The sequence below is a fragment of the Onthophagus taurus genome, chromosome 1, assembly GCF_036711975.1.
Source record: "Onthophagus taurus isolate NC chromosome 1, IU_Otau_3.0, whole genome shotgun sequence".
Lineage (NCBI taxonomy): Eukaryota > Metazoa > Arthropoda > Insecta > Coleoptera > Scarabaeidae > Onthophagus > Onthophagus taurus.
The window spans coordinates 2206612-2232962 of record NC_091966.1 but is presented as its reverse complement, the minus strand read 5'-3'; the positions used below and the strand labels follow the sequence as shown (position 1 = coordinate 2232962).

General features: G+C 32.6%; 1 protein-coding gene and 1 long non-coding RNA gene across 3 annotated transcripts in view; both read left to right on the top strand.

The window, feature by feature from the left end:
- Positions 1 to 18881, top strand: part of LOC111423600 (follistatin-related protein 5-like) — a 245206-nt gene extending 226325 nt beyond the window's left edge. For both annotated transcript variants that reach the window (XM_071194309.1, XM_071194313.1), the window contains exons 12-20: positions 851 to 904; positions 969 to 1090; positions 9768 to 9905; positions 9955 to 10065; positions 10778 to 10885; positions 17092 to 17245; positions 17301 to 17501; positions 17556 to 17792; positions 17849 to 18881. In XM_071194309.1, the coding sequence (XP_071050410.1) occupies positions 851 to 904; positions 969 to 1090; positions 9768 to 9905; positions 9955 to 10065; positions 10778 to 10885; positions 17092 to 17245; positions 17301 to 17501; positions 17556 to 17792; positions 17849 to 17988 (1265 nt within the window). In that variant the 3' untranslated portion in view covers positions 17989 to 18881. The remainder of the gene's footprint in view (positions 1 to 850; positions 905 to 968; positions 1091 to 9767; positions 9906 to 9954; positions 10066 to 10777; positions 10886 to 17091; positions 17246 to 17300; positions 17502 to 17555; positions 17793 to 17848) is intronic.
- On the top strand, positions 4136 to 8121 carry LOC139429006 (uncharacterized). The gene is made up of 3 exons (XR_011639715.1): positions 4136 to 5362; positions 5481 to 5667; positions 5793 to 8121. It is a non-coding gene; the product is annotated as an uncharacterized lncRNA (long non-coding RNA).
- Positions 18882 to 26351: the final 7470 nt, after the last annotated feature.

Here is a 26351-nt window from a genome sequence, read left to right as displayed (position 1 = left end):
GATTCTTCAACACTTCATCATTTTCAAAAAATCAAAGCAGAGAAATGTCAAAAACAAAATTTGTATCGATTTCGTCCATTATATTATTTAACCCTCAGATTGTAACACATCACTATCTAATTCGACATTTGCTAATACAATATTTATTTAGGTCAGTAGGAATAACGTATTTAACATCTAATTTAGCGAGAGTACCATAATGTTATCACGAAGGGATTAACGTCCAGAAGGATATCCCTTATAGCTGGTTTTAAATCTTTGTTATACGCTAATTTAATATTGAATATACTCAATATTTCTTAAAAAGAAACGCTTTATTAAATAATTACATTACGTCGTTGTAACTAGTCTTAAGTAGTATAAACCACACTACGTTCTCTGTCTGCAGCTTAAGTTTTGCTTTCATCGTACTAATTAGTATGGTCGAATTGTACATATCCCCGGGGGCGAGAAACGTCGAGCACTAACAGAGAGAAGCAGCACGGTGGCTAGTAAATTAGCTGGTGCGGTTTGAGGTTAGGAGCCGCCGGCTAAAACCGCCAGTTTTTGCTCGTCCGCCTTGTTAACGCTAATTTAATTATAACGAATATATCCCGTACAGTCCCAAAAATTTGTATATCCATTTACTCGATCCGAATGCCGGGGGGAGTTACGCCAGGATTCTAGAGACGAGGAAAATCCCCCTTACATAATTCACGTATTCCTTCGAACCGTCTTCGCCGGCGCGCCCCATAAATCCTCGGCAGGCCCGGCATCCCGCTAATTCCACGCGAACGATAAATCAAACCGGGCGCGATACCTTAAGGGAATTATCAATTCCTATAATTCAGCTTTGGTACGACGTTTTCAGGCGGCTTGACAAGGGACATCAGCTCTCTCGTCGTCCAGGAACAACCGACGCCGAGTAAGTGAAGAATTTACCTTCTCGTTTAGATAAATTATCTAAACGTTTAATCGTTAATGTTTAGCTGCACCTGGCGAAGAGAGAAGGTTCTTCGCTTTCCACGATTGGGGCGTCTCCGTCTACGAACCAACAGCATGTAGATTGTATCACCAAATCCAATCTACTGATATTATACCAGGAACACAGGTAAAGATATTTTCTATTTTACATTTACTCTTTAGTACTTCAAACCGCTATTGCCAATAGAAACGATCGAAAATTTATTACCCGAATTTTATTTTTATTTTTTTGTATTAAATCCATATAACGTAACCCATTTGCATTATAAACTCAGATATTTGCAAAATAACTAAAACTAGACTTCGGGTTTAGTCATGCGTCTCTTAAGACTGTTTATAATTCTAGGTTTATTAGTGTTACTTCTACTAACTGACAATTAAAACTTAAACTAACACTAGTCCTAGAAAGTTCTGAAGACGTATTGCTAAACCCAAATGTAAGACCAGATACTGCTGGCAGAAGACCAGATACTATTTGCAGAAAACTTGATGCTATTTTCAAAAGACTAAACATAGTTAATGCAGTACCAAATACTGCTACAGCAGAAAACTTGATACTATTTGCAGAAGATTAGACGTTGCTAAAGGAAAGCCATACACTATTTGCAGAAGACTTGATACCGTTAATGAAAGACCACATACTGTTAATAAGAGACAAATTCTGTAGACCGAGGGTGAGGAACTGGAAAAGAATGACAACGGAGAAGAACAAATGTAGGCAGAAATTAAGGGAGGCCAGAGCACAACAAGGGTTGTAATGCCACCGAAAAGTGAGAGATTGTTGACAAAAAGCTAGATATTTCTAATAGACCAAACACTATTTTCCAGATTCTAAACATTATTAATGGAAGATTAGATACTTAATAAGGTCTAAGATATAATTAAGTCTTGATGCAGACTTGCCTTGATTGAAACATGATGATGTCCTCTCATGGTATGAGAAAGATTTTCAAATCCACTATATTTGAGGCAGATTTACTACAACTGTCAAATCATAACTCTGAGATGATTTTATACAATCTTAAGGATCCAATAGAACAGTGTTTTCCAAACTTTTGACATATCGTCAAGTAACAATCAAAATATATTTCGTTTTTCTTTTTTTAGTACATACACAAAATAATAATAAACGAAAAATAAAATTATTCATAATAAAATATAAACTAAAGTTATATTATAAATAACATTTATTTGGATCAATGAGAAGAATGAAATTGTTTGTGCTGAGATGAGATATAGATCGTCATACTTTGGTAACTTCACATAAATATGAAGTTGGAAAAGGCTAAAATTTTTTTTGTTAAAACCGGATACATATGTTGCATTTGTAACCAGAATGATGTTTACACTCCTTATGTTTATTTTTCAAGAAACCGTCTGAAGCCCATTCCAACAATTGCTCTTCTTCCGTATGCGACAAACCTTCTGGTATGGATATTGTGTTAATGTTAAACGGATATGTTATCCATTTAATTTGTTTGTTTAAATCAAATTTTTCAAGTCCACTTGCAAAGTCTCCAAATGCTGTGTTATGCATTTCGGAGTATCAGCATCAATTTTAGTAGCCGAACTTGTTATAAACTCATGAAGAGAGAGAAACGAGTCTACTTCTCCATTACCAACTCTCTTTTTCCATAAATTTATGGCAGCGTTCACTTTATCTTGAACGTGAAACAATGAAATTTCTTTGTTTTGTAACGACAAGTAGAGGAAATTTAAAACAGAGAGAATATGTCTGCTAAGTTTACAAAACTATTTCCAGTTATGTAAACAATTTCTCAACTTAAATCTATCATTAAGAAAACATTGAAGATCATGTCTAAGTTCAAACAATAGATTTAGAATTTTTCCTCGAGATAGCCAACAAACATCGGTATGAAAAATGTTGCCAAAGCCTCTGTTTGAATTCTTGCAACAAGTTCTTTATTAGCTTCTACCATACTTCTTGCTTCATCTGTGCTTATTCCAACACATCTATTCCAATCAACTTTAATTTCTTTCATATTATTATTCATAACATTAAAGATATCTTTTCCTGTTGTGTGGTCTAATAAAGGCTGGCAAAATAAAAAGTCATAAACTTTTTGATTTTTTTCGTATCTAACAAACGCCATAAGATTTGCAAAATTTGCAATATCAGTGGATTCATTGACTTGGAATGCATAATAACGACTTTGAGTAATATCAGATAATAACATCTGTTTCATATTATTAGACATATCAATGATTCGTCGATGAACTGTATTATTTGAGAGAGGAACGCGGTCAAAAGTTTGTTTCACTTTATCTCCTATCATTATCTTGGCTGCAGGATTGATTAAAATTTCGCCGAAGGTTTCCGCTACACTACATTTTACAGTGTTTTGTCTCAAAATGGCGCTTTAACTTGGATGTTCGTTTGTTGGACTCTGCAATAGAAGTATGATGTTATCTTAATGCAGCCTTGATAAAACATGTTGAACGTTAATGAAAAGATAGTGTTGGGATTACGCGGAGTTCTCTTGGCACAAGGTTGATGGAGACTTAATACAAATTTAATAAGTTAATAAACCTAAAAGTTTCTAGTTCTAGGTTTAGTGTTAGTTGTAGTTTTAGTTCAATAAAAATATATAACAATATAACACTAAATAACAACTAAAACTAGAATATATACAACAATCTAAGACTGAATAATATCTAAAATTAGAACTAACACCAGCACTATAACTAACACTAGACCTAAAACTAGAAACATTCGGATTTAGTCGTGCGTCTCTTAAGACGGTTAAACCTGAATGTTTCTAGTTCTAGGTTTAGTGTTAGTTCGACTTTTAGTTTAATAAAAATATAGAACTTCAGACGCACTGCTAACCCCGAAACTTTCTAGTTCTTGGTCTAGTGTTAGCTCTAGTTTTACTTCAATAGAAACACACAACAATCTAAGACTGAATCATATCTAAAACTAGAACTAACACTAGACCTAAAACTAGAAACATTCGGGTTTAGCCGTGCGTCTAAATCTAGTTGTAGATCTAGTGTTAGTTCTACTTTTAATTCAATAAAAATATACATTAATCTAACCGATAGTACGTGCGCGTGTATAAAGACATGAAATTTTAATACAAACATATGTAAAGGATTAATAATAATTTAGTACACATTGATTGAAATTGAAAATTTTGTGTCTTACACGGCTTCTTGCGGCGCAATTGCACAGTATATGTTCAGCTGTTTCTGACTCGTCGTTGCAAAGTCGACAAGTTTGATCCTCAGCTTCTCCAATATGGAAGAGGTGGTATTTTAAGAGTGCATGGCCGGTCAAGAAACCATAGGTCCCCTTTGATTGATGAGGCATAAAACCTCTTTGGTTAAAGAGGCTCGTCTTTTTACTTGAGGCCCATCCTTCGTCCAATCATCCCTGCCTCTAAATATGACCTTATACGGCTGGTTGAAATTGTATTCTGTCGGTATAAGGTTCGTTTTAATTTCAATCAAGTGATTTCGACATGGATCCTTGAGGATTTTGAGCTGTCTGCCATTCGTGGTTTAAGACCGGCAGATCTGGTTAGCCAAAATCGCCATTTTCCTAACCTTGTCTATGTGGGAGTACCAGTTTAATTTACTATCTAGTATTACCCCTAGGCATTTAATTTCTGTTTTGAGGTTAATAGTTCTGCTTTCAATGGAGGGTGCTCTCAATTGTAGCTTCCTTATCCGAGTGAAAGGGACTATTTCAATTTTCTTTGGATTGATGCTGAGTTCATTGCTTCGGCACCAAGTGCTGGTAAGTACTAGGGCTTTCTGCATTAATTATGTTATGATTGTGTCATATTTACCTCGGATTGTGATTATCAGGTCATTAGCATACCCCTGAATCATGAATCCATTTTTTGTTAAGGTGTTCATCAAATCATCAACTACCAGGCAACATAGGAGAGGTGAGAGCACTTCCCCTTGGGGACATTCTTTTAGCGCCTTAATAGTCAACGATTCGCCTCCGACTGGCTGTGATCTGCCGACTTTTCAACATGGCTATACACCATTTGATTGTCGACGGATGTATATCTTTTACGTTTAGACTATTCTCCTCATTCCAAAGCACATAGGGCTATCTCTTTGGTTGCAATTGTCTCCTCTAAAGTGCTTGTCAAAGCATGGAGAGCAGTACTTTTTGATTTTGCTTTATGATAAGCATGTTGACTTGGATGGTATTGATCGATTACCTTTTCCATCCCTTTGAGGAGAAATGAAGTTAGGCTATCAGTTAGACGTTTGAACACCTACCACCTTTAGGTATGCAGACCACCTTTACTTTTCTCCATAGTGTAGGATGTTCTTCGGTGTTAGAAGTTTAGGATTCTCGGGAAATTTAGTTCTCGGGTCTTTCGGGAACAGGATGGAACATTGGACTCGATCTCAGGTATGGTTTCGATTTCTTCGCAGATAATTTAGAAACACTTGTTTACTTTTACTAGATAAAAGTAAATCGAGTTGTCAAAAAAAAATTCTAAGTTCAAACTTAGGTTAGAAATTTTTAGGTTAAATTGACGTAGATTCAACAACGCTTCGCTCTAGCCAAAATTGAACTCTCTCGGTGTCAAATTTGCGCGGCCTTATATACCCTTTTTGGACAAAGGCTTCTTGGATATCCGAATTTGGTCGCTTCAGTTTGAATCTGGGCTCTCTGATTGGTTGATAAAATGGCGGGAATTATAAATTACACAGGTGGCCAAAATGATTGATTTTTTTAAAGAAAATAACTATCAACTTTGAAAATATTCGAAATTATTAATAAACTTTAAATTTGATTAAGATTTTGTAATTTTGTAGCTAATTTTTCGTTCTTTTAGATAATCGCGCTTTCGGGTGTCAAATTCCTTCGAGGAATTCGTAATTTTATGTTAAAGTTTGGAAAGAAAAACAATGGAATTTAGATATATAAAATGATTCAGAAATGGATGAAATTGCGGCCTAAGGGCTAAATCGACACGATTTATCGATCTCGCATGGTTTTAGAATCGAAAATCGTCTGAAAAGTCGCCAAAATCAATACCTGTCAAAATGTAAATGTCAAGGTCAAAATTTGAATGTCATAGACTTCAATGAATTACCTTTTTCTTTCACATCGTAATAATTTTTCTTAAAACTTTTGATTATATATAATATGGATTGAGCTAACTGAATATATCTACTAACAAAAATGTGGCTCAAGGTGAATAGACGCAGATGGAAAGCGATAATGTGAAAGTGTAACAAAGATAGACATAAAACGGTACTAAACAGACGGGCGCATGCGCACAAAAGTGTCAAACCTCTTCCATTTGACGTTTATCGTTTTGTTGTGTCACAGCCAGTCACACCGTTATGTTTAAAAATGTATTGTTTCGTGTGCAAAGTTCGCGATAATACAGTTTCACATCACTTGTAAGTATTATAAATGTTACTTCTAATTGCTAGTTTTTTATCTTATAAATTAACGCACGCCCATTATATGTCAGTACGCTTCTATGTCTATCTCGGTTCGATCACCTTGCGCAAGCTATCTCTCTTGTTGGCTCAATCCATATTATACAGTGCGCGGCAAAATTATGGAACATGTTCAATAAATTGATAACAAATTTTTTTTTGCAAAAATGCCGAAACGGGTCAATTTTGGTTAATCATAACACACATTATGACACCATATTCACTTCCTGATAATCATTTTTTTACGAGTTATGACGTCATCGACATTTTTTTTAAATGGCACCATATGCATTTGTTTACAAAATCTGAAAGTATATATTTCTCTGCGACTAACGATGTAAATATCGATATGGGTTACATAAGGAAAATTTTGAGAAAATTAGCTTTAAAGGTACAAATTTTATTTTTTTTTGTGAACGTAAAAATAGCATTACCCATGGGTAACCATGGAAACGCTTTGTTTGGTTTTAATAATGTCTATTCAAAAACGTCAAAATTAGTTTAGTGAGTGTTTAATTGAATTGAAACAATTTTTATAGCGATTAATTCCTGTATTTTTGCATTGTTTTCTGTGTTGTAATTGTTTGTTTGTATTTTTTTTCTGTTTTATATTGTTTAGTTTTGTATTAGTTATTTTGCGTTATATTCTGATTGAGATTGTTATTTGTTGTTATTTTTTGCCGTGTTCTGTATTCATTAGTCCAGTTTTGTTCAATATTTGTTACTGTTTTGTTTTTATTTTTGAGCATTTGTTGTTACGTATTTATTTTAAAATAATTATGGCTCATTTAAGTGAAACCCAACGCATAGAAATTTTAATTCTTATTGGATGTGGAGATAAAACCCGAACACAACAAGAGGTATGCAATTTGTTTAATGCAAAGTACCCTGACAGAGTTATTAGTAGATCAACAGTTAGCAAAATTGACAAGAAATTTAGAGAAACTGGACATGTTAAGCACATTGCACATGCTGGACGTCCTAAAATCAACGAAAATGTGAAACTTAATATTTTGTTAGCTGTTGAAGATGATCCCCATAGTAATTCGACACAAATTGCAGCGGATCATCAAGTTTCTCAGCGATCTGTACTACGTGTGCTACGAGCAGAGAGGTACCATCCCTACAAAGTGCAGTTAGTGCAAGAACTCAATGCAGAATCGATGTGACCGTAATCCACTCTTTATTTACAACGTTTTATTTTCGGATGAAGTTACATTTTGCCTGAATGGCACAGTAAACCGACAAAATTGCAGATACTGGAGTAACGAAAATCCTCATTGGATAAGCGAGGTACATACCCAATACCCTCAAAAAGTGAATGTATGGGCAGGCATAATTCACAATAAAATCATTGGCCCTTTCTTCTTTGAACAAATTCTGACAGGTCAACGATATCTGGAGTTTTTGAGGAATGAACTGATGCCTGTCCTTTTAGAAGCATTCCCAAATAATAATAACCCCAACTTACTGGACGACAATATTTGGTTTCAGCAGGATGGTGCACCTCCGCACTTTGCACATCCTGTTCGCGAATTTTTGAATAATAGTTTTCCTGAGCGGTGGATTGGCAGACGCGGGCCGATAGAATGGCCCCCCAGATCCCCAGATCTTACACCCCTTGATTTTTTTCTATGGGGTTATCTAAAATCAAAAGTGTACGCTGAGAAACCACTCAATGTAGACGCATTAAAAAATTGTATTAGCGGTGAAATTAGTAATATTAGTCCGCAATTTATTTATAATACTTTGAAAGAATGTATGAATAGGTTTGCTTATTGTCAAGAAGTGGGTGGAGGGCATTTCGAACAATTTATTAAATGATTAGAATCAGAATTTATTTCTTTTTTATAACATAATTCATATTCTACGGACATTAAATAACTTTAAATATTAAAACTTAAAACCTTGCACATTAAAACTTAAATTATTAGTGTTTTTTAATAGAGAATAAAAAATTAAAGAACCATGACAACGTACATGGTTACGCAAGGGTAATACTATATTTTTGTTCGAAAAAAAATAAAATTTGTAAAATAACTAATACAAAACTAAACAACATAAAACAGAAAAAAAATACAAACAAACAATTACAACACAGAAAACAATGCAAAAATACAGGAATTAATCGCTATAAAAATTGTTTCAATTCAATTAAACACTCACTAAACTAATTTTGACGTTTTTGAATAGACATTATTAAAACCAAACAAAGCGTTTCCATGGTTACCCATGGGTAATGCTATTTTTACGTTCACAAAAAAAAATAAAATTTGTACCTTTAAAGCTAATTTTCTCAAAATTTTCCTTATGTAACCCATATCGATATTTACATCGTTAGTCGCAGAGAAATATATACTTTCAGATTTTGTAAACAAATGCATATGGTGCCATTTAAAAAAAATGTCGATGACGTCATAACTCGTAAAAAAATGATTATCAGGAAGTGAATATGGTGTCATAATGTGTGTTATGATTAACCAAAATTGACCCGTTTCGGCATTTTTGCAAAAAAAAATTTATTATTAATTTATTGAATATGTTCCATAATTTTGCCGCGCACTGTATGTATATAATCAAAGCTTAAAACTAAATGAAAATCATAACAAAACTAACTACTTATAGTCTAATCCAAAATTGTAAATTTCTTAAATTTAATTAGTCTTTTTTTTTCGTTTCTTCGGAAACAGGGATTTTATTACAGTATATAGCTAAAGCTATAGCTTGCTTTATATAGGGATATTATTACTGGGAGCAAGTCTTCTATGCCTTTTTGTAGAAAAATAGGCAGAATTCTATCCCCTCTAGGTGATTTTAGGGGCTTAAAATTAGAAATAGCACAATAACCTAAGTGATAGTGTGTATTAAAAGATTAAAGACATGAAATTTGAATACATACATATGTAAAGGATTAATAATGATTTAGTTCACATTGATTGAAATTGAAAGTGATCTGGATACAAATCTCAGTCCGGTTGGTAATCAAGTGTAGGTAGCAAATTGGATGGGCGCTGGAGCGTGCTGGAGACGCGCGGCGGCAGCTGGGCGATGACGATGGTAGCTTCGGTGGAACGGTGTGGCGGTCGATACCACGACGAACGCCGGAAACGTAACCTCAAATACGCTTGGGGCGCCTGCACTGTGTACACGGGATCACGTAACGGGGGCCTCGCCTTGTTAGACGAACGACCCTCCGGCGTTCCGATCAATTTTTAATTGAATTTGATTTTTTTTCTACCCTTTTCTTCTTTCGTATCCTATCAAGTCATTGTTAACCGGCGAAGCGATACTTTTCTCTAACATTATTCTTACCTCTTTAATTTTAATAGTACTAATAATTAATAATATCTTTTTTTAAGGAATACGTTTGTGGTGATAAAGGTGTTAAATGCACATGGGGTAAAGCGGTAAACGTCGCCAACAGATACGTTTACGCAACTCAACCAGACCGAGATAGAATTTTAATCATTTCCAAGATCCAAATGGTTGTTGTAGATGTAAGTTTATCCCAAAACGTTTTCTTTTTTACTCTTTGTTTCCTTTTAGGTTGTAGCTACGGATAAATACCCGGTAGATCTTCATTACGTTCAACATTTAGATCAAATCTGGGTGTTAAATTGGCGTTCATTAAATAACACGGGCGTTAAAACAATACAGGTAAGCGGTAAATACTTAAACCTTAGAGAGTTGGCTAAGAAGGAAGCGAGTTTTGGAACGTAACTCAACCTCTTAACTAACCGTCCAATATCATCCCCGGCTCGGTTCCAACACTTAACGTGATCGACGATGCCGAAATTGCACTTCCATAGAATAGACCTCGGATAAACGCTAACCTCCCCACAGTATTTTAGCCCCCCTTTGCTCGTGAGGTGTTGGCCGCAAATCCCCCGATAACGGCCCAGCTATTTTTCAGCCATTGTCCCCCGTCGAGATAGAGCGCCGGGAAGTGAGTTATTGCCTTTTTAGCGACCAAACTCGCTTTATAATACGCGACGTTTAGTTTGTTTACGTTTGTATGCGTGTACCGGATCGAAAAATTGGGATTTACGGTACCCGGCAACGATTACGTTTTAGAGAGAACCGAAAAAAAAAAGATTCTTTCTCGTTCCGATATCGGAAGTACCCATGCCTGGGATCGGGAGGGATAAAACCGAAAAGGGGGAATCTGCGCGCTGTTTCGAATCGAAATGGTCTTTAAACGCAGATTTGCATGAATCGAACCAGGAACGGAGGCTTTTTTTTATCGTTTTTTTTTATCTTTGACTTCTATAAATGGAATTGTAGAAACATAACGAAAGTTTATTGAGTAATAAATTATTTATGTATTTTTATCTATTTAAAGGAGTTTTTGAAATTAAATTTCTTTTAGGTCATAAGGGACGCCGGTCAAAAGAGGAAACATCACACCGTTCATCCAGAACCAATTGACGGACAATTCGATTTAGTTAGAGGTTTATTTATACCTTCGCCAAATCAGGTCAGTTTTTGTTCCCATTTTCACAAAACCACTTAAACAAAGTGGTACTACAATCATTGAAGGGTTTAAAAAGCTTCGTTTTTAATCTTTTTAATTTACTTTGGTTTTTATTTATTCTTATCAGAGTCAAAATATCGTTGTTATTACCAATATCAAAACATAACAAAATGTTGTGGTATTTTTCGCACTATAATATAATCCACACAATATCGTGATGCGTGTTTCAACGTGTAGAACTTTGTTACGCTAACTCCATCTCTCGCCGAAAGCACGCGAAGTAATCGAAATGCTGCTTGCCTCGTCTCAATCCTTGTTGTCCCAACTCGGCAATAATTTGAGCTGAGTCAGGTTTTAACACGAGTTACATAAATCGAGACAATATCTCATCCACCCACAATAAAGTCTGCATCGGAAAAAGAAACTTTCACGAATCATTTGTAATTGTAGCAGGGTTTGTGATAATTTTGGCAGAGTTTATTGAACCTTCATTAATATTGGTGGTCATTAAATCAACCAATTTCTCAGAATTATTCAGAACCCAACCCAACTAACTCAATCCTAATTAAGTTGAACCATAAAGGGATTTCATTGCCTTAAAGAGACAATGGCATTTTAAAATATGTTGTTTCATTTTGATTTGGTGCTCTGTGAACTCTTTGTTATGCCATCCTGATAGTTATCTCTTGCTATATTTATTTTAAACTAGCACACATGTCATCTTTCGTCCATCCAAACACCATGTTACCACCTGCCAAGTCATCGCCATACCAAATCAATGTTGAATCTTGCCTCAGAATTAGCACTTCGTCATATATTGATCAATCTCGATATAGACCCCTATGGCACTACTCTATTCACTACATGCACAATCCATTATTATAGATAATCATTCTTCTGTCAAAGTAGCATTTAAGAAAGATTATCCGATATAATAGTACTTTTTTATAAGTGACTGTCCATAAGTTCGATCCTTTGAACTCCTCATTACATTGACCTTGAAGTTCCAGGAGGAGGTTAGTCAATCAGCAAATTATTTGTATTATAACCTAAAGTTATACAAACTTAGACTTCGAAGTTGTATCTTCAAAGGTTCCAACTAGTGGTGGAACGGATATCCGGCTACTATCCGCCGTTGACCGGATATTAAAAACCTATTACTCACTACTTCACCATTCACAGGAATTAGTGTCTCTTTTAGATGTTGGATACTGCAGATAATAATTAAGTTCAACCCCAATAGGACTTTTTTCATTTAATACAACTTTATTTATATCAGATTTGTCTTTAGCAACCTCATTGTAACAATCCCAATACGATATATAAAATGTCTTGTTGCAGTTTCGTCTAGTTTTCTTCACCTCGCTTGTAATTCATCATCACATTCATTAGTAACAGAACTGTCGCTGTTATCACTTTCGATAATTAATTAAAGTATCCTCTTTTTAATAAATCACTTTTAGTTCTTGAGAAATAAATTTTTGAAATGATCGACTATTTTTTCAAATTTTGCAATTCTCGCCGATTAAGTTTTAATAATTCGTATAAAATCGATTTCTTACAATATGAGTTTGAAATATTTCCTAAAGTATTAATAAGGGTGTCCTCTTTCCAATAAACCAACACGTTTTGAAAAATAACTTTTAGTTTTTGAGAAAACAATATTTGAAGTTTTGATAAAATTTTCGATGTTGCAATTTTAATCGATAACTTGCAAAATTCGCTATAAAATTAATTTCTTGAACGATCCTTGTGGAAATATCTTCAATTATTAATTAAAGTATCCTCTTTTTAATGCAAAAAGCCGTTTTGAAAAATCGCTTTTAGTTCTTGAGAAATAAATTTTTGAAATGATCGACAATTTTTTCGAAATTTGCAATTTTCGCCGATTAAGTTTTACAAATTCGAATAAAATCCATTTCTTGGAATATGAGTTTGAAAATTTCCCAAAGTATTAATAAGAGTGTCCTCTTTCCAATAAACCAACACGTTTTGAAAAATAACTTTTAGTTTTTGAGAAAACAATATTTAAAGTTTTGATAAAATTTTCAATGTTGCAATTTTCATCGATAATTTTCAAAATTCGCTATAAAATTAATTTCTTGAAGGATCTTTGTGGAAATATCACCAATTATTAATTAAAGTATCCTCTTTTTAATGCAATAAGCCGTTTTGAAAAATCGCTTTTAGTTTTTGAGAAAAACATTTTTGAAATGATAGACAATTTTTTCCAATTTTGCAATTTTCGCCGATTAAGATTTAAAAATTCGTATAAAATCCATTTCTTGGAATATGAGTATGAAAATTTCCCAAAGTATTAATAAGAGTGTCCTCTTTTCAATAAACCAACACGTTTTGAAAAATAACTTTTAGTTTTTGAGAAAACAATACTTGAAGTTTTGATAAAATTTTCGATGTTACAATTTTTATCAATAACTTTCAAAATTCGCTATAAAATTAATTTCTTGAAGGATCCTTGTGGAAATGTCACCAATTATTAATTAAAGTATCCTCTTTTTAATGCAACAAGCCGTTTTGAAAAATCACTTTTAGTTTTTCAGAAATAAATTTTTGAAATGATCGAATATTTTTCTGAATTTTGCAATTTTCGCCGATTAAATGTTAATAATTCGTACAAAATCGATTTTTTAGAATACGAGTATGAAAATTTCCCAAAATGTTAATAAAAGTGTCGTCTTTCCAATGAACTAACACGTTTTGAAAAATTACTTTTAGTTTATGAGAAAACAATATTTAAAGTTTTGATAAAATTTTCAATGTTGCAATTTTCATCGATAATATTTAAAATTCGCTATAAAATTAATTTCTTGAAGGATCCTTGTGGATATATCACCAATTATTAATTAAAGTATCCTCTTTTTAACGCAAAAAGCCGTTTTGAAAAATCGCTTTTAGTTCTGGAGAAATAAATTTTTGAAATAATCGCCATTTTTTTCGAATTTTGCAATTTCCGTCGTTTAAGTTTTAAAAATTCGTATAAAATCCATTTCTTGGAATATGAGTATGAAAATTTCCCAAAGTGTTAATAAAAGTGTCCTCTTTCCAATGAACCAACCCGTTTTGAAAAATTACTTTTAGTTTTTGAGAAAACAATATTTAAAGTTTTGATAAAATTTTCGATGTTGCAATTTTCATCGATAACTTGCAAAATTCGCTATAAAATTAATTTCTTGAAGGATCCTTGTGGAAAGATCACCAATTATTAATTAAAGTATCCTCTTTTTAATGCAACAAGCCGTTTTGAAAAATCGCTTTTAGTGTTTGAGAAATAAATTTTTGAAATAACCGACAATTTTTTCGTATTTTGCAATTTTCGCCGATTTAATTTTAATAATTCGTATAAAATCGATTTCTTAGAATACGACTATGAAAATTTCCCAAAGTATTAATAAGAGTGTCCTCTTTCCAATAAACCAACACGTTTTGAAAAATAACTTTTAGTTTTTGAGAAAACAATATTTGAAGTTTTGATAAAATTTTCGATGTTGCAATTTTCATCGATAATATTTAAAATTCGCTATAAAATTAATTTCTTGAAGGATCCTTGCGGAAATATTACCAATTATTAAGTAAAGTATCCTTTTTTTAGAGTTGCTTCGTTAATTAAATCAGCATCAAAAAAGTTCATTTTGTATCTTGGATCCGAATAAGTTGACATATCTTATGAATGGAAGGGTATGCAGAATATCCGTTATCTGACTTTTCGCAAAATCACTATCCGTTCCATCACTAGTTCCAACCTTGACTCTGATCGATCTAACTCCTAAACTTTCAAAAAAAAAGTCAAAACTGCGTTTACTTTTCTTAAACTTCTCTTACACATTTGCTACACACCTGCTTTCATAACTATTTCAAGTATATCTTGAGGTGTCTTCTGATGTTTCTTCACCAAAAACTGAACTAATATTGCCTTTCTGATATATACTCCGTGATGCTATTTATGCAATAGTGAATCTAGCAAATCAATCAAAATGCTAAACAACAAAACCACAAAGTATTTCAAATTCAACGAATTTTAATCAAACCTCAATGTAATTTAAACTAGTTACGTAGTTAGGTTAAGTTGCTATGTGAGTCCAACTTCAAACCAGATGGTCTGTAACATTTTTGCTCCCAAATGCATCAATGTGGAGAATTTTTCAAAAATGTGAAAATTACAAGAGTTTTGAAAAAAAAAACGGTATCCGGAGCATAATACAGAAAAACTTTTACCACAAAAGTTGTAGCAAATTAAGCCCTTAACAGAATTGTCTGTAACATTTTTGCTCCCAGATGCATCAATGTGGAGATTTTTTCAAAAATATGAAAATTACAAGAGTTTTGAAAAAAAACGGTATCCGGAGCATAATACAAAAAGACTTTTACTACAAAAGTTGTAGCAAATTGTATCCTTAACATAATGGTCTGTAACATTTTTGCTCCCAGATGCATCAAAATACCATAACAACCCAAATTTAAAGATGCTCACAAACTATCCCAAAGTAAGCCTACATAACGTCACAGCAACTCAGCCACAAGTCAACTTAATCCCAAAATAAGCCAAGCAAATTCAAAGGAACCCATAATAAGTTAACCACAACACAAGTAACTTGTTTGTAACTTTTATTATATTTTCCAATAACCCAAAGTAAGCCAACGCAACTCAATCCAAAAACAAGCCAAGCAAACTCAAAGCAACCCATAAAAAGTAATCCAACTAGAAACCACCTAAATCCAACCCAATTCTACAAGAACCCAAGTCATTCCAAATACAAAACAAGCAACTCAATCTTATAGCAACTCAGCCACAAAGCAACCTAACCCGAAATCAAGCAAAGTAAACCTCAAAATTGTAATTCAAACTTCACACGTAGTTGGATTAAGTTTCTCTAAACCATCTAATTTGCCTAAATGTCTATCTCTAAACCAGTCAGACCCTATGCAAAAAAAGCCAACCCTAAAGCAACTCAACCAGTAGCAATCAATTCCAAAGTAAACCAATCTAACTTCAAAGTGACTCAACTGCAAAGGAAGTTAGTTAAACATGTAAAGCTATACTCTAGTTCCTCGCAAGGTGCTCCAAAGCACCAAGCCACCTCCAAACGAACCTAACAAAACTCCAAAACAAATCATCTCAATCTTAAAATAAATTCAATCCCATAGCAACTCAACCCCAATCTAGCTGAATCAAAAAGTAACCCAATCCGAAAGCAAGACAATCGAAAGTAATCTTAAAATTACTTTAGAAAATCTAACTCCATAGCAAGTCAAGCAAATTAACACATGGCGCTTCCATCTCCGATCGTCAGAAACAATTCCCTGCCACTCCTTGGAAATCGTTCATTAAGGCATTACTTCGGGGCATTGCAAATGTTGGAATTTCTCTTAAACTTCTCTTGCACATTTGCTAGACACCTGCTTTCATAACTATTTCAAGTACAATATCTACTGGTGTTTCTTCCTTTCTAAACTAATGTTGCAAGTCGGGGTACTGCAAATGTTGTTGGATTTTGGACCGATTTTTAAAGGTGCCCCAAACCTTTCTGCTCCTTCCACCATACACACCAGTCATACCCAATGAACTCACTTGGCTCCATATCACGCCCATAATCTATTCAGGCTTCTATCAAGCTGAGGTGAAATCTCTGTCCAAGGACATATTTAAAGATGTCCATCATTCCGGCATACCTTCAGAAAGTTAAAAATCGACTCTGGAGATGTCCCATTTACCATCGGCGTGTATTTCAACTTCGTTCTTATAACTTTTGAAGGTTATTTATGTTAGATAGGTAATCCCACTTCGATTATAGATATTATTCTCCGCCCCATTTTTCCTCCACTATCACTCCTTAACGCATATAGTAGTCCCTTAAGTAATTATCGTGTTTTAATTACGTCCCTCCTCTGTACCGTCCATATTGCGGCTGATCCGCTGCTGCACAGTTCGTGATATCACATCATATTACGAAAATTTAGAGAGTTTTCCATTTATTTGGTGAAAATTTCACATTTCTATCTTGCTTTGTCTATTCTATGACCTGTTAAAAGTGCACCATGACTCTATGGACACACTATTATAGAATGGCCAAAATGCAAAAACGTTGAACCAAGATAAATAGATAGAGATAAAGAGACTTGTAACTTTTTTAAACCCTTCAATACACCAACTAAGAAAATATTCATTAAAAAAATTATTTATATCGCTATAGGAATTATCCCACTACAGTTTTAAATATGGTTATGTCACCCACACCAATCAAAGAGGCTTGTACAAACTTGATTTAGTCAACTTAAGATATACAAGATCGGTGGATTTAACTCCATACAATTGCGTCCCTGAACAAATCCAATTTTCAGCACTATGTAAAACGATAAATCTTAACTATTAATTTTATTTTTAATAAAAACTTTATTGTAGACGGTTTGGTTATTATGGAATGTTTAGAACCAGTTACAAACAGACCCACGGGACAGTTACTTCTCGATTATTTAACAGACACGGTTATTGCTACAAAACCAACTTTACCAGGAGTTCCTTTCATATCTCCTGATTCGCGTAAATTGGTCACTTTAGATCGAACGAAGAATGGAGCAACTTTAATTGTACAAGAGATAACTCGTAAGGTTTAATTAAAAATATGAATCGTAAAAATAAATTTTAATTTAATTACAGCTACTGGGTTATTGTTTTCGTTTGATGTTAAAACCACTTTAAATATTTCTGATATTACATTTTATCCAAGTCAAACTACGCACAGTTACGATATTTATGCCACGGCTCAAGATAAAGAAGACATTTTATTCTTAAATTTATTGACGGGAAAAGTTGAAATTATAACGGGGGTTGGAAAACCAGTCCCTTCAGAACTCACAAAGTGGGGAAATGCTAATCGCCCCATAAGTGGTTCAGGTAATAAAAAAATTTGAAATTAATTAAAATTGATTAAAATGTTTTTCTTTTTTTAGGGTTATTCGGACAATACATGGTAACACCCGCAAGTGAAGCCCTATTTGTAATAAATGGTAGATCGAGAACGGTAAATTGCGAAATTGGAGCGTTGGTTCATCCTAATGCCATAGTATGGACTTCGCTTAAATTTCATTAAGATAATAAAATACACTAACGATCACAAAAGATGGAAGAAAAAGCCGACAGCTTTGTTCTGCGGATTGTTTCACTTAGATAGGGCCCCATTGAAAGTAAAATAGGTGTATATTGTAACTATTATTAATTGTACGGTAATCGTTGTACATATTCCCATATTTTGAAGAGATGACGATTAACGCTTTACGTGTGAAGGAAAAATGATTTATGTGGGGGAGACGAGAGGACAGAGACAACAATAAAATAGTACATATTTTTTACTAAGCGACGCTTTCGCAGACGTTTTCTTAAGGGACATATCTAAAAAAAGTCGACTCGATGAAAAAGAAGTCGTGTGTAAAATAATATCAAGAATAAAAAAATATTGGGTGAGGGTTGAAAACAAAAAAAGATAACAGATGAATTTATAATCCAAAAAAATTAAAAAGAACTAAAAATATATATAGGTTTTGTTGAATTTTTTGTAGTGTATTGTGATAAATGAATTTTTATAAGTATGTGTACATTTCGAAAAATGTTGCCGAAAATTCTTAAAAAATTTCCTTTCTCACCAGTGGAACCTCTTCACCGTCGCGACCTTTGTACATTGTTTCTGCGTTCTCGTAGTGTATAGTTAGAACTACTTCGTAAGCTAGATGTCTTTATAACCTTAAGCGAAAAGGTTTTTTAGCTAAGCCGCTCTGTAATCACCCACTTCGATGATAAGCTTTCAGAAAAAATAAATCGGGCGAACAGATCGTCTAATGAACGTGTTATTGTATCACAGATGCTTATTATTGTACGATATTAAATAGTATATTAATTATAAGTATATAAGTAACGACTGTGCGATATTGTTTATACAGAAAGAATATTACGATGAACAACAAAACCAAATAAATATATTGAAATATATGTTGCGAATTTTTATCCTTCAATTTATATAATTTTTTAGAAAACTATTTACGCCATCTGTTATAATCTATTACTACTAGATATTTAAATTTGTGTCGAAGGTATGTAACTACTGTGGAAGTGTAAGTTAAGAATGAGTTGTTAGTGCAGATCATAACTCATATACAATTTCTGTAATATTGAGTAAATATACTTAATAAACTACAGAGAAGATTTGCGGAGACTTGAAGAAATGAAGATTCGTGTAAAAAATTTTGAAGAAAATAATCTAGATCTAGAATTTGATTTTGTACATTTAAACTGGTTTTTATTTTATATAGAATTTAAATCAAACCAGTTATAAATAAATTAACATCTTCAAGTTTCTTAATTAAAGTTTAAAAAGTTGTAAAATGAAATTAAGGACGAAGTGTTACAAATTTACAGGTTAAAATTTAAGAACACTCTTTTTTAACAAAAATATTAAGAAACTTGGGAAAAATTCAAGAATCATCATGTGGGGCTTAAAAATCGACGATTTTTTTTAATCAATGTGAAATGACCCAAAAAACACGTTAAAAATAAAAAGAAAGTGCGGAAAAGTAACTAACACTAGATTAACTTCAGTTATAAAACTTCTATTATATCATAACTAACTTCAGGTGTAAAATGTCAACCTCAATTTTGACATATTTGTAATCTTCATTAAAAATCCTTTAAAATGAGTACAAACACGACATATTTATCTTCAATATTAATGAAGTTATGGTCAACTTCCGGTTAAGAATGTCAACGTCAATTTTGACATATTTGTAATCGTCGTGAAATATCCTTTAAAATGAGTATAAACGTGATACGTTTAATTCCAATATTACTCGAGATATAAGCAACTTCCGGTTTGAGATGTCAATGTCATTTTGACATATTCTTAATTTTTATAAAATGTCTTAATATTTGTCACAAAAACAAAAATATAATAAAAAAAAAATAAAAAATTAAGGTTGGTATTAATATTTAAAAATTAAATTGCTATCTTCATTGTTGCTAACTTCGGGGTTAACGTTTTTTTATTCAAACTTTTTTGTTTTTTGAGATAAGTGCGTCATCTTTGGACTTATTTTAAAGGTTTTTTAATGAAGATGACAAATATGTCAAAATTGACGTTGACGTTTCAAACCGGAAGTGATTGTATTTCCATTAATATTAAAGTTAAATACGTCGAGTTTGGACTCATTTTAAAGGATTTTTTATGAAGTTGACAAATATGTCAAAATTAAAAGTTGAAAGTTCGAACTTTTTGGTTTTTTAAGATAAATGCGTCAAGTTTAGACTCACGTTAAAGGTTATTTTATGAAGATTACGAATATAATAATAAAATTAAAGTTGACATTCACAACTGAAAGTTTTTTTCACGACTAAACCCTTTAAAACTTTTTCATTACCTCATAGACCATTAAATTTTCCAACTGATTCTAAAAGCCTATTTTATTTTAAAATTTTTTCACTCTTAGAAATTTTTGATCAGAGATATTTGCAAAAAGATACAACCTTGATTTTGTAATGTTTTCATTAATGGTAATCATCATGTGGCTTAAAAATCGACGATTTTTTTTAATCAATGTGTTAAACCCAAGAAACACGTTAAAATAAAAAGAAAGTGCGGAAGAGTGACTAACACCAGATTAACTTCAGTTATAAAACTTCTATTACATCATAACTAACTTCAGGTTTAAAATGTCAACCTCAATTTTGACATATTTGTAATCTTCATTAAAAATCCTTTAAAATGAGTACAAACATGACATATTTATCTTCAATATTATTGAAGTTATGGTCAACTTCCGGTTAAGAATGTTCACGTCAATTTTGACATATTTGTAATCGTCGTGAAAAATCCTTTAAAATGAGTACACACATGATACGTTTAATTCCAATATTACTCGAGATATAAGCAACTTCCCGTTTGAAATGTCAATGTCATTTTGACATATTCTTAATTTTTATAAAATGTCTTAATATTTGTCACAAAAAATTAAAATATAATAAAAAAAATAAAAAATTAAGGTTGGTATTAATATTTAAAAATTAAATTGCTATCTTCATTGTTGCTAACTTCGGGGTTAACGTTTTTTTATTCTAACTTTTTTGTTTTTTGAGATAAGTGCGTCATGTTTGGACTCATTTTAAAGGATTTTTTATAAAGTTGACAAATATGTCAAAATTAAAAGTTGAAAGTTCGAACTTTTTGGTTTTTTGAGATAAATACGTCAAGTTTAGACTCACTTTAAAGGTTATTTTATGAAGATTACGAATATAATAATAAAATTAAAGTTGACATTCACAACTGAAAGTTTTTTTCACGACTAAACCCTTTAAAACTTTTTCATTTCCTCATAGACCATTAAATTTTCCAACTGATTCTAAAAGCCTATTTTATTTTAAATTTTTTTACTCTTAAAAATTTTTGATCAGAGATTTACGTGAGGCAGGAAATTTAAGACAGCAGTATGTAAATAACGGGAATTGGAGTTGAGTTCGCACACCCCAACTAGCAGAAAACATTTTGGATTTTGTAGCAGATCGTAGTACTGTTAGTACTGTTGATAGCAACAGTTTAGACATTTCAGAATATCCAAAGGTACGTCTTGGCATGTCCTACATGAACAGCAATTGTATTCATCCATTTGTGCAGAGTACAAAGATTAAAAATTGTTGATTATCCGTTGCAAATACAGTATTGCCATATTATGATGGAAAAATGTACTATTGATGATGCGTTTTTGGAAAAAAGATCTTTTTGCAGATAACCATGAATTTGAGAAATGTTAAAAAATAATTGTACTGAAGAAAATCCAAATTTCATGCAGTAATAATTTGAGATTTCTTTTAAACAAACTTAAATCTTTTTGTGAATAACTCAAAAACGATGTGTCTAATCAAAAATGTGTACAAATACACATAATTTTAAAATGAAATAGGCTTTTAGAATCAATTGCAACATTTAATGGTTTACGACATAATAAAAAAGTTTTAAGGAAATAAGCTTTGTGAACATCCTGTATAGCATTGATCCCATGTTTGCATATTATTTTTATCTTTCTAAGACAAACCATATTAAATATTTAAGAAAATGTTTAAAAATTTCTTAACTTTGATGGCCTATATCTTAGGTTATTTTGACTCTAGTATTTGTGATTAAAATTATGCCACGACTTATAAAAACAGCCTGTATAGATACAGTATCAAGTAAATGATTCATTCTCCAAACATACCACACTACGGGATATCAGAAACATAAAAATGCTGCGAAATATACAGGGTGTCCCGTTAAGCGTACGGAGCGGCTGTATCTCTAGAATGGTAAAGCCTAGAGGTTTGGGAAAAAAAATCCTTATAAGCAAAGTGACCAAGAGAAATAGCTGGAAATTATTTTGAAGTTCGTAATTCGACCGCTAGGTGGCGTAACTGCCATAGAGAAACATAAAATTCCCGCTATCTCAAAAAGTTAGACGATGAGCTATAACTTTGACAACATCATTTAGTAGCTTGGATAATACCGCATCGCTTTTGTTTTGCGATATTTCTCATATCTGTCATAATAAGGGAGGGGGAGGCCAATGCGTTTTCATATGTTTACATTTTAATATCTCCTAGACCATTCAACCGATTTGAATATTTTCGGTGTTGTTTGAAAGAGCATTTTATGCTCTTTTTAGAGATATTTTCAGTAAGACCGTCTGCTTAAAAACAAATGAGCTAGAGGACGTTATCTGCAGCGATTACATATTTTTATGATTTTTGAAGAAAAGTTAAATGGAACGATACTATTTACTTCACAGACCCTTAGTCACCTTAAAATTTGCTAAATTTTAGTGAAAACCGCATCTCGTTATCGCCACCCGTTCTCGAGTTATAGAAGAAATGTTAAAAACTCGAGTGCCATCAATCGGATCCAGTTACCTCATCGAGAAAAACAAATCACATAACCATGGTAACTGTAAACATGCCATTTACTAACGCAGAAGCGTATGATGATTTATTTTCAATGTTTCGAATACGATGCAACTGCATGGCAAAAATGTGCAATGCAATTACGACAAAGAAAGACATTTTTCTCTAGAAGTGTTTTTAAGATTGACTTAGCGATTACGGAAAACTGGCAACGTGTAGCCCATTCAGACATCTCTATGAATTCGTAAATCACATTGGTGCGCAATGTGATCCCACATAATCTGGGAACTCCGAAAACAATTCCACAAGAGTTCTCAAGAGAATAATATCTCCACCACGTTGTTTTACATCAGGCCTTAACAGATACCGATTATGATAACAGACTGAACTATTACCATTGACTTTTAAATATGATTTGGGCAAATCCAAACCTTTTATCACAAATGCAATGGATGCATGAAGCATCTGTCCACAAGCTGATGTAATCTTGCATAATATGCATTCTTGGTTCGAGCAAAACCCACATTGCTTTCACCCCTTTATCTATTGGGTAGACTAAACGACCTGACTTTTCAACAAAACCCAATAACCAGAGAAAATATGACAAAACACTAAATACCAGTAGAAACGTGTCCAGGGCCGAGACTTAAGCAGCGCTTTTTTTTCATCGAAACTAGATTCAATAAATGCATCGAGGTTTATGGAAGGCATTTCGCACATTAGTGAGTTATTTTTGCCAAAAATTTAAGTTATTCTAAGTGTTTTGGTTTATTTTGTTTTATTATCATTGTTGATGTTTCATTGATCCGTTGGCTTTTCAACACGCCTCAAAAATAGTTTTGAAGCAGTTCTGAGCTTGGATAAAGTGTGAAGGAAGGTTCTAGATAATAAAATTTTTGTTCTCTCTTATTTGTTTCCTAAGGTAACTTGATCCGATTAAGATATACGAATTTTTAACATTTTCTTTTATAATTCGAGAATGGATGGAGATATCGAGATGCGGTTTTTACTAATATTTAGCAAATTTTATGGTGATTAAGGGTCTGTGAAGTAAATAGTACCGTTCCATTCAACTTTCTTTCAAAATTCACAAAAATATGTAACCGCTGCAGATAACGCCCTCTAGCTTATTTGTTTTAAACCAAGCGGTCTTACTGAAAGAGGTCTTTTAAAAGAGCATGAAATGCTCTTTCAAACAAGACCAAAAATATTCAAATCGGTTGAATGGTCCAGGAGATATTAAAATGTAAACATTTGAAAACGCATTGGCCTCCCCCTCCCTTATTATGACAGATATGAGAAATATCGCAAAACAAAAGCGATGCGGTATTATCCAAGCTACTAAATGATGTTGTCAAAGTTATAGCTCATCGTCTAAGTTTCTGAGATAGCGGGAACTTTATGTTTCTCATTGGCAGTTACGCCCCCTAGCGGTCGAATTACGAACTTCAAAATAATTTCTAGCTATTTCTCTTGCCCACTTTGCTTATAAGAATTTTTTTTCCAAACCTCTAGGCCTTACCGGTGTTGAGATACAGCCGCTCCGTACGCTTAACGGGACACCTGTACATATTCAAATAGCAAATGCTGTATCTAGATTTCTACAAGAATTGTCTAGTGCTTTACAAGTATCTAGCAATCTATCACCAGTTTCTAGACATTCATTAACAGTATCTAAGTAGTCCTTTATAAGCTGTATTTAGAGTTCTATAAACAAAGTTTAGACCTTTTCAAGCAAAATCTATACTTCCGCAAACACTAAGTAGATTTCTAACAAATTCGAATTCTTTTTCAAGTTCTCTTATTAGAGTCTCGTCTCCTAATAGTCTACACATTCATTAACAGTAACTAACGTTCTGTAAAGAATATTAAATCTTTTATAAATAGTTTTCTAATCTTCTGGAAATAATATTTAGTCTTCTATTAGCAATTTCTCGACTAATTAAGCACTAATTAATCTTCTGCAAGCACTATCTAGTTTTTTACAAATAGCTCCTAAACAATAGTCTTTTGTAAACAGTATCAAGTCATTTATAACTAGTTTGTCATTTATTAACACAGTAACTAATCTTCTGCGAAGAGTATTTAGACTTTTACGAATAGATTTAATCTTCTGGAAGCAGTATCTAGTGTTATGCAAGTAGCATTTCGTCTTCCATTAGCACTTCCTAGGCATACATTAACAGTATTTACTCTTCTGCAAATAATGTATAGTATTCTATTGGCAGTATCTAGGTTCTTCAATTAGTATCTAATCTTCTGCACGCAATACGCAGTGTCTAGTCTTTTTTTAGCAATTTCTAGACATTCATGAACAGTATCCCACCTTCCACAAGCAGTATCTGATCTTCTTCTTAACAGTAACTGAACTTTCGCAAATAATAGCCTTTTACAAACAGCATTCAGCAATCTATAACTAGTTTTTAGACACTCATTAACAGTATCTAGTCTTCTGCACGCAGCATCTGGTCTTCTATTAGCAATATCAAGCTACTTCAAGCAGTATCTAGTCTTCCACAAATTGTACGCAGTATTATGGAAACAGTATGCGATGTTCTGCAAACACTATCTAGTCTTTTATTAAAAACTTTGTACACATTCATTAACAGTGTCTTATTTTCTGCAAGCAGAACTTATCTTTTACAAGCACTACCTACTCTACTATTAGCAATTTTTAGATTTATATTAACAGTATATGTATAGCGTTGTAATTAATAACTAATCTTCTGCAAGCAATATCTAGTATGTAGATATAGTTAAATAACAAATATTACAATTATTCTGGACTTCTAGAATCATTTAGAATTTGTAACATTAATGGATGTCTTACATCATGGCAAGCATAATAAATAGATCTATAGTTATAATTTCAAGTTCTAGAATCATTTTATCATAAATTTATGTTTGTGTTCTTTCAAGAAATTAATTCTACAAGTTGTGTGGCAATTTTAGAACCTTTCAAGGATATACTTGAATTATTTTCACTCAACACCACTTTATTATTTCGATAATTTCTTTTAGAAAATAGTAATCATCTCAAGTGCAATTCTTATGTTTGCTTTGATTAATTTTTTTTAGATAAACTATAATTAAAAACATGTTTTTCAAATTTCCACCTTTTTTTGATAAGAATTTTGAAATACTATACGGTGATTTCAAAAATCAAAGCGTAATATATCGAGGTTATCGATAGTTTATCGTCACTAAACGACTATTAAGGATAAATCACTTAATATGTTTACTTATTTATCAATAAAGATTTTTGAACCTAATCTCAAGATTCATACAAAAAAATACATTTTTGATACATAATCGGATTCTATAAATTTATCTTGCTCGTGTTTGACCTTGTTCCTCGATTACTCGTGATCATTTTTAAACCGATTAAGAGCCAATCAACTGACCAACTGATATAATATATACTCACGTGTTTAAAACGTGTATTGTTATTATTCCTATTATTACTAATTGTTATAATACAATCAACAAAATATTTAAATTATTTAATCCTTAGATATATTAATTCTTTAAAAGATTTTC